Raw genomic sequence first — 9828 nt, forward strand, 5'->3', positions numbered from 1 at the left:
CTCGATGGACACGAGTTTGAGTAAGCTCCAGGAGCTGGGGATGGACAGGGAAGCCTGCAGTGCTGCAGTCAACGGGGTCGCAAAGACTCGGATATGACTGAGTGACTGGAGTCAACTGAACTGAAATATGTCTTTAAAATTTTTATTATGTATAATAAGATGGAAGTTTTTCTCAATTGACAAAAAAAAAGAAAGAAAAAAAAAAAAAGAAGAAACAAAAACCACCTTTTACTCTAGCCCTGGTTTTGGAGATAACCAAAGAGTTTAGACCAGACCACTAAATGTGCAGATTAATTTCTAACTATTTACTTTGTTGTTGTTGTTCGGTCACTAAGTCATGTCTGACTTTGCAATCTCATGGACTTTAGCACACCAGGCTCCTCTGTCCTCCACAATTTCCTGCAGTTTGCTCAAATTCATGTCCATTGAGTCAGTGATGCTATCTAACCATCTCACCCTCCGCCACCCCTTCTCCGTTTGCCTTCAGTCTTTCCCAGCATCAGGGTCTTTTCCAATGTCAGCTCTTTACATCTCGTGGCCAAACTATTGGACTTCAGCATCAGTCCTGCCAATGAATTTCCTTTAGGATTGACTGGTTTGATCTCCTTGCAGATCAAGAGACTCTTGAGAGTCTTCTCCAGCATCACAATTCGTAAGCATCAATTCTTCGGTGCTCAGCCTTCCTTATGGTCCAACTCTCACATCTGTGCATGATACTGGAAAAACCATAGCTTTGACCATACAGACCTTTGTCAGCAAAGTGATGTCTCCGCTTTTTAATATGCTATCTAGGTTTGTCATCGCTTTCCTTCCAAGGAGAAATCATCCTTTAATTTCATGGCTGATTACACACCTGATTACTACTGGTGACCATTTCTCTCAGTTTAGGACAATCCCTAAAATCTTCAAGACAGTTGAGTATCCAGTGGAGGTTATCACAAAATATGACCAAATCAAACATCAAAGATGATCACAGGCAACATGTCGATAACATAATCACTCAAATAGTTTCAATCAGAGCATTCCAGATGCCGGACAGGGACTGTAACTAAGGGGAAGGACCAGGTGGGGAAGCAGGAGCTAACTGCCTCTTCCCGCTAAGCTCCAGCCAACCTCTGCCAGGCAGGAATTCGGGAAGGGGAAGGGGAGGGAATGCAAAGAGCTGTTCCCCCTGCTGTAGTCTCCACGTTCCCCTCTGGTGCTTGCAGAGCTGAGTGGTTCCCAGAATTCTACCACAGTGTAAGAATTCTAAGATCAAGCAAAATTTGTTCCTCAGCCACTTTTGGCTATGGGTTGCAATTTGTGACCTCTGCTAAAAGGTACACGTCAGTCACAGCATTGCTGGAGTTTCTAAGGATGCCCTCACAGAGGTCACTTACATCTGTACTGTGCATCTATTGTTTGCGGAGGAAACTGCTCCCTCTCACTCTCATCATGTGATTCCAGGGGACTGCCAACTATAGTACACCCACCCTTGGCCACAGCAATCAGTCTGAGCGAAAGCATGTGACCTTGGTCAAAATAATCAAAACCATTCCGCAGCATATTTCAATTGGAGCAAGAAGAAAAGGGGTTCATATTAGCTTTCTGTGCTGCATTGCAGATCACTACTTAGTGGCTTTAGACAATACCCATTTATAATCTTGCCATTTCTATGAGTTGGGAGTTCAAGCAAGTCCTCTGCAAAGCTACAGTCTAACGTGTTGGCCAGGGCTCTGTTCTCATCTGGAGACTAAAACAGAAGAATGTGGATTAGGCTGCTGACAGCTCTCTTCTCTAGCATGTGAGTAAGTCTGTTTAAAATGAAGCCAGGAAAACACAAGTAGAGATAAGAACCAGATGAAAGGACAGAGAGTCCTAAAGACATGTGGAGTCCCTAATTCCAACTATGCCTGAGACTGAATCCACCTTTGAACTTCTCAGTTTTATGAGCATTAAAGTTTGTATTGGTATTACGTTGGTTGGAATAAGTTTTCTATCTAGAAACTTACAAAGTCTTGACAGTTACAAAGCCCAAAGGAAAAGTATCTTTATATAGTCACGTTCTCTTGCTGACTACTGCACACTCCAACTGCAATGCTATATTTATATTACACAGGAGATCACTTCCAACTGAGATACAAGAAACTGCAAACCAGTCTTGATTAAATCTATGGCTGTACCACCCAATCTCATCCGATCTCAGAAGCTAAACAAGGTTGGGCCTGGTTAGTACTTGGATGGGAGTCTTAGTCAAATCCCAGGCTCTTTTTTATATAAAGCAAAAGGACTAAACTCTTTTCAGGCCTGTACTCTCCATGAACATTGATGCCAAAAAGCCAAATTATGAAAATCAGTAAAACAAAGAGAGTAATGCATTTAGAGGATAATACTCTGTGAATAAGTTGCATTCATCCCCCCCCCCAAAAAGCATGGATAGGGTGAACATTAAAAATTTATGACATTAACAAACCAAAAAAGAAAACCCAAATGATCACATCTCAATAGATGTAGGAAAAGTACTTGATAAAATTTAATTCCTGACAATAAGCACTCTACTCCAGCCAAACACCTCAGAAAAAAAAAAACAATGGCCCCAGCTTCACCCCACCAGCAAAGGCTGAGCAGATGACAGCCTAAACTTCTATTCTCCAAGCTCTGACAAGGCCATCCAACCACTCCCCTGCCAATGTGGTATCAGAGGAGGCTGAAGAGGAAGATGGGATGCTGGGCGGTAACAGGTCCTCCCCACCAGCACAGAGTCAGTAGAGACCACGTGGGAAGCTCCTTCTTCTTCCTGTTTGGGTGGTATCAGAAGGGGCCTACAGGAGGGTGAGGGCTTGTGCCTGTGCCACTGAGACCACCCCTTCCCATGGTGTCAGTGGAGGGCATGGGGGCAACGCTAGGCCCCCTGCCAGTGCCAGCCAGAAAGAGATCAGCAGAGCCTTAGTGGGGAGCTGAAATTCCCACTCCTTCCCCATCAGTAAGGAGGATCCCCTCCTCCCAGCAATGCAAGGCTGGTTCAATATTCAAAGATCAGTCAATGCATTCTAGCCACCATATTAACAGGCTAATTAGGAAAAATCACATGATTACATCAAATGAAACAGAAGAAGCTTTTGAAAAAACAATATTAATTCATGGTTTAAAAAAACCCAAAACTTTCAGGGACTTCCCTTCTGGTCCAGTGGCTAAGACTCTGCTCCCCCAATGCAGAGGGTCCAGGTTCGTACCCTGGTCAGGGAACTAGATCCCACATACTGCAATTAAAAGATCCTGCATGCCACTGTGGAGACTGAAGATCCTGCAGGCTGCAGCTAAGACCTGGCACAGCCAAACAAATAAATAAATCGATAAGTAGTTAAAAAAAAAACACAAAACTTTCAGCCTTAGTCAGTGAGGCAGGACACTGGCTTCTCCGAGACCCCAGGGAAGGCTCAGAAGGAAGCTGGCATTTCTGTGCCTGCCTCTCCATTTCCAGCTGGCCATGTCCCAGTCACTGCCTCTGATTGCAACTGATGGCAGGGATGTGGTCTCTGGAGTCCCCAGTATGCTGAGCCCCAGTGTCCTATGAACACTCAACATTCCAAACTTTAAATTGCTCTGGGACTAGCAGGGTCCCTGGAGGAGTCTACAGCTGCAGCTCGAGGACTCCTTTCACTGCTGGGGAAAACAAGCCTGTGGGATTCCTCAGGCTCAGACCAGGATAACAGGTCCTGTACATGAAGATTCTGTCACTGAGATACCCAGGACACAGCCGGGAGGAAGGATGGGAGAGAAACACCCACCAGAGGCTAAAGTTCCCCCAAAGATTCAGGAGGACAAGAAGAAAGAGAGTCTCAGAGGTAAAGAAACTCAGTCAGGGGAGTCTGGGTTTTTCTCTGGCATCCAGGGTCTGGTCCTGGTGTGCGGTGAGGAGTTAAGAATCTGAGATTGGGAGACTCAGAAGCACCGCAAACAGGACGCAGGTGGGGAGGGTTGAGCCGGGATGGGACAGAGGCAGTAACCATGCCTGCCTTCTGCAGAGCACTTCTCAAAGACACACTTTCCTCTCCTCTGCCCCCAGAAACCTGCCCACAGCTGCTGCAGGAGCAGGGAGGAACAGCTGAGAATAAGCTCCAGGCCAGGCAGCCTCACGCTCTCCCAGCCCGTCTGCCCTTGCTGCTCCTCACAGTAACCCGGGGAGTGTGTAGGATTCCCATCATCCCCCTCCTGCAGAGGCTTCTGGGAGGAAGGGGCCTTCCTCAGCGTCAGAGGGTGAGTGGACCCAAGCCTGGTCTCTCTGGTTTCCCAATCTATCAAAGGCTAGTTATTTCTGTTTTTCTCACTTTCCTTTCATGATTACTAAGACTTTTCCCCCACCCTGAATACCAAGTGATCTGTACCCATTGTATTAATAGAAAATGTGATAATACTGAAGAGGGACAAAGAGGAATCCCTTGAGAAATATTATCAGTGAGGAATCTGCATTTAGAATCTGAGCAATGGCAGCTAAGAGATTCGAAATCCTCTACACAAAGGCATATAGGTCTCCCCATAAGCTAGTTGCTTGTATGGAACCCAAGGGTGGGTTTCACACAAGAATATAATGTGAGCATAAAAAGACAAAGAAAAAAGTATTTCTGAGTTATCTCTGGCTAAGAAGTTCACCAATATTCTAGTGAAATGGGGTTGGAGGTTAATGTTGTATGGCCTACCATCTGATAAGTGTAGTTCATATAGCTACTAATCATTGAGTTCACTGGTCAGTAAGCTGCAGAGTTGTCAGCCCCTAGTGTGGGTTTAATCGTTCCAATTGTAATCATTTCCATCAGTCTTTGTGCTGACTGTATGAAGTTCCTCCCCATATGGGTACCTCCCCATATACTGTTATCAGTTTGTATTAAAATAGGGCGATCCCAATGCTGATGATAGTCAGGTCTGTGTCACTGATGGTGGGCACATTGGAGAAGTCATCCTCAATATCATTGAATTTTTACCCAGGCTTGTTTCTGTGTGGAGGTGAATTGACATTTTATACAAGTTTCTTCCAGAGGTAGTCAAAATTTAAAGAAGCTTTAAAATTTACTGGTTCTAAGAACTGGATTGGCCTGGGAAACTCAGAAAACTCAGATTAAATGCAGAGTATACATTTCCATTAAAGAGAAATCATTCATAGGATTTTCTCGCTGTTAATTATTTGTTGTTGTTTAGTTGCTAAGTCATGTCTGACTCTTTTGCGACTGCATGGACTGTAGCCTGCCACGCTCCTATGTCCATGGGATTTTCCAGGCAAGAATACTGGAATGTGTTGCCATTTCCTTCTCCAGGGGATCTTCCTGACCCAGGGAATGAACCTGAGTCTCCTGCATTGGTAGACAGATTCTTCACTGAGCCACCTGGGAAACCCTGTCATTAATCATAATGCTGAGGAAAGGCTTTCCTTGACTGGGGATCCGCTCTACTGGATCCTGTCTCTGTCACCTCTGTCTCCTCAAGTCCTGTCCCTGTCACCAACTTAGAAGTCTCGGACAGGTCACTTCCCTTTTGAGACGTCAGTTGCTTTTCTGGGCAATGAGAGGATGCAGCAACTTAGGAAAAATCCCTCACACAGCTAGACTGCTTGAGGCCCTCGCCCAGGGCTGACCCATTGTAAGCTCTGCTCCAGCTCTGACCTTCTCTCACCTTAGAGCTGAGGACACCCTGCTGACTCTTTTTTAAATGTATATGTATATATATTTATATATTTAAAATTCTATTTGTTTATTTATTTTTGGCTGTGCTGGGTCTTCATTGTTGCAAAGGCCTTTCTCTAGTTGCGGCAAGCAGAGGCTCCTCTCTAGTTGCGAAGACCAGGCTTCTCAATGGGGTGGCTTCTCTTGCTACAGATCATGGGTTCTGGGGGTGTGGGCTTCAGCGGTTGTGGCACATGGGCTCAGTAATTATGGCTATAGAGCACAGGCTCAGTAGCTGTAGCACACATAGCCTTGCCCTGAGGCATGTGGGATCTTCCTGGATCAGGGATAGAACCCATGTCTTCTGCGTTGGCAGGTGGATTCCTATCCACTGGACCACCAGGGAAGCCCAGCCCTGCTGTCTCTTTCAGCTGTTTTCTCTAACCCACATATGCTCTTCTATTACGCAGCAGGAGTGGCCTCATACCAGATAGCTGGGGTTCTTTCCAGGAAAACCTGGTGTGATACTTTTGTAATGTGCTTATGACAGAGGGAATATCACATGGAAAAACCTAATCAGACCTCCCCGCTGGTGGAGTTCATTCTCCTGGGCCTCTCAGCCCACCCAAAGCTGGAGAAAACACTCTTTGTGCTCATCTTGCTCACGTACCTGGTGATCCTGCTGGGCAACGGGCTCCTCATCCTGGTGAGCATCCTTGACTCCCGCCTACACACGCCCATGTACTTCTTCCTGGGGAACCTCTCCTTCCTGGACATCTGCTACACAACCTCCTCAGTCCCTCTGGTCCTGGATGGCTTCCTGACCCCCCGGAAAACCATCTCCTTCTCAGCCTGTGCCATACAGATGTTCCTCTCCTTCTCCATGGCGGGAACAGAGTGTGTGCTCCTGAGCATGATGGCATTTGATCGCTATGTGGCCATCTGCAACCCCCTGAGGTACCCCGTGGTCATGAGCAGGGCTGTCTATGTGCCCATGGCTGCTGGCTCCTGGGCTCTTGGTGGTGTTGCTTCCCTGGTTCACACATCCTTGGCGATTCAGCTGCCCTTCTGTGGGGCCAATGTCATCAACCACTTCGCCTGTGAGATCCTGGCTGTCCTGAGGTTGGCCTGTGCTGACATCTCCATCAATGTGATCAGCATGGGGGTGACCAATGTGATCTTCCTGGGGGTCCCAGTTCTGTTCATCTCTGTCTCTTATGTCTTCATCATTGCTACCATCCTGAGGATCCCCTCAGCTGAGGGGAAGAAAAAGGCCTTCTCCACCTGCTCTGCCCACCTCACTGTGGTGATAATATTCTATGGGACCTTATTTTTCATGTGTGGAAAGCCCAAGTCTAAGGACTCTCAGGGGGCAGACAAAGAGGACCTTTCAGACAAGCTCATCCCCCTCTTCTACGGGGTGGTGACCCCCATGCTCAACCCCATCATCTACAGCCTCAGGAACAAGGATGTAAAGGCTGGTGTGAGGAACCTGGTGAGTCAGAAATACTTCAGCAGATGATGTAGGAGAAGTCTTCTGTGGTTCTCACCTTCATGGAGGAAAGGACTTCATTCATTACAGCTGCCATCCAAAGGCCAACAAGTCAACTTAACTGGAATGATCTCTTGCCCTAAGCTCTATTTTCAGGGAATGTTTACCTTTTCAGAGTTTATCTGTGGAGTTTTGGCCACATGTCTGACATTCAACGGATTCCAGACAACAAATCCTCTAACTAAACACATGCTAAGACCAAGGAGACAGGGAGCATTAGAGCAAGCCTAGTGGTCTGTGTTGGGTCTAAACTGCGGATCAGTACAGAGAGGTGAGATGGAGCTCAAATCAGTTTTTCCACCCCTGTTGGAATCACCGGGAGAGTCAGAGGAACAAGGAGGAAGTGGACATTTCATCTTGGGTTCCTGTATATTAGATTCAGTTTGCCTGAAGTGCTCAGAAGAGACAAAAGTTCGCCACGTATAAACCCTCTGGGTGGAAATAATCTATTTTGATTAAATGAATTTCTTTCTAGCTATGAGAAAATTGAGACCTTTTGTTCCTTGATGCAGTGCACGTTTTGAAACACTGATAGTAAATTAAATTGAAGAAGGAGTATAGGGTTTGAATTTGATCTTCATCACTTACAGCAATTCCAAATAGAAAAGGTAGTATTCCATTACATAATGAATAAGATATTCTAAAAAAAAAAAAAAAAGATGACAGGCAGATAGACAGATAGATAAAGAAAGAGATAGTAGCTGAATATGTTTGAAGACTTTGGGACGGTAGGTTAAAGTCTGACAGGTTTCTTTGCTCCAGGAATTCTCAGAGATTTTAATATACTAATGTACACTGGATATAAAGTCTATAGCACTTCCTGAGTCTCCATAGTTGAACACAATAAAACCGGGAAGCACTTTCTTACTTATGACCGCGGGCAGGTTGCTTAACAGCTTTCAGCTTATTTCTTCATAAAAACACCACCACTTTATTTTACATGGAATACATAAGATACCGTAAATAAATTCTTCGTAAATAGTAAGCATCATAGAAATGTGAGATATTGTTAGAAGTATTCTGAATGCCACTGTACAGTGTAATGTGCCATGTGGAAGAGAGCAAGATACAGTTCCTATCCAGAACAACAGACACAGAAGATGGATGAGACATTTAAGATGGCAGTAAGTGAATAGAAACAGTTTTATGACAAGTTATATGAAGTTCTGAGAATATTGGAAAACTTAACTTAAAAAGAGAATTTAGAAACAGAACCCAGCTTTACACATACAGTAGAGCTAGGAAATGTTTACTTCAAATGATATTTAAGTTTTTTATATTTATTAAAAATGAATTGTATAAAATAGGGATGCACATTTTGTGAATAAAATTTCACTATCTTGTTAGTCTGTCATGTTCCTGATTTCTACTGTCCCAGCAAAATAAACCCCTTGCTATTGCGAACGTACAAGAGCAACATCTAGCGGCCATACAGGCAAACTTCAGATACTTGGGGAGTCGCACGATAGGTCTTCTCGTTCAACCCCATGCTTCACAACCCAATCCCGATCCATCTGCTCTACTTTCTGAGAACAAGCAGCTGCTGAGGCTCACAAGCTGTGGGAAATGCTGTGTTAGGATCCTAAAAGTTGGAAGTGGTGCAGAGAATTTTACTCCTCTGTACAAGGAGATCCTGGAGACAAGCGTCAGGGTGTTGGGGCAGGAAAGGGAGGGAACTCCGTGGTTGTCTAAGAGAATCAGGCTGGGCGATTCCTGGACCAGAGAGGGGCAGGGCTGTGGCTTCCACGGCAGACTCTCTGCAAGAGCCCAAGGGAGCCCAGGGATCTTTCTGGCCCTGAGCAGAGAACGCCCCAGGTTTTACTCGCCTCGGCAGCTTGGGGCCTATGAAAGGTCTCACAGTGGCCAATGTCTCACACCCTAACACACACAGGAAGACTACAGTGTCTGCCCCACTCCCAGGATGTGGCTGCCTAGAGTGTCAGCAGCAGGGGGCCCAGAAGGCAGACAGAGGTGCACACAGAACCTAGAGAAACAAGTCTCCTGATGTAAATGAACTGCCAGGGGGACAAAAACATTCCAGGAGCGCTCTAGGAGGTCACCTCCAGCACAAAAAGTCTTTCTGATAAGAAGGCAGATTGAACACTTAGTAACATGGTGAAGTTAGAGAAGGAAAAACACGACATGATGCAATTTGAGGAGAATGCAAGGTCAGAGGAAGGTTTGGAGGGGAAGGAAGAGGGAGGTGCTGAATAAAGAAAGACTTAAAAAATGTTCAGAGAAGGAAATGCCAGGATTTGAATTCAACTTTGTTTAACTCCAAAGTCCATGCCTGTCGGCTCCAGAAGCACTTACCGAGGCGAGCATAGACCCTGCCAGCGTTCAAGAGGTTTCAGGAAAACAGAGAGGTGAGCAAGCAGCTACACATGAATCATCCTGGTCTTTCTCCCAGAAGGGGGAACACACACCTCATATCTCTCAAGTCTGGCTGAAAGAAAACAGGAGAGGTTTTAGGCCCCGGACCCTGGCACAAAGACTCGGTGTAGCAGTTTTGGGTCTATACCACACTTCATAAAGACTCAGCTCCCTGTTACCAAGTATGAGGCCCCTGTAAAGAAATTCGAATTGCTGCTACTCCCTGATCTCTCCCTTCTCAGCTACACACTTACCCCACACAATAACAGG

At 45.6% G+C, this 9828-nt stretch overlaps 1 protein-coding gene across 1 annotated transcript; it reads left to right on the plus strand.

Moving 5' to 3' along the window:
* The first annotated feature begins 3674 nt into the window (after nucleotides 1-3674).
* LOC122453361 (olfactory receptor 2S2-like) lies at nucleotides 3675-8522 on the plus strand. Its single transcript, XM_043487355.1, has 3 exons — nucleotides 3675-3824; nucleotides 4046-4236; nucleotides 6184-8522. The coding sequence occupies exons 1-3, from the start codon at nucleotides 3749-3751 to the stop codon at nucleotides 7153-7155; spliced, it is 1239 nt and encodes a 412-aa protein (XP_043343290.1). The 5' UTR covers nucleotides 3675-3748; the 3' UTR covers nucleotides 7156-8522.
* Nucleotides 8523-9828: the final 1306 nt, after the last annotated feature.

This window comes from Cervus canadensis, chromosome 14 (genome assembly GCF_019320065.1).
Source record: "Cervus canadensis isolate Bull #8, Minnesota chromosome 14, ASM1932006v1, whole genome shotgun sequence".
NCBI classification, from domain to species: domain Eukaryota; kingdom Metazoa; phylum Chordata; class Mammalia; order Artiodactyla; family Cervidae; genus Cervus; species Cervus canadensis.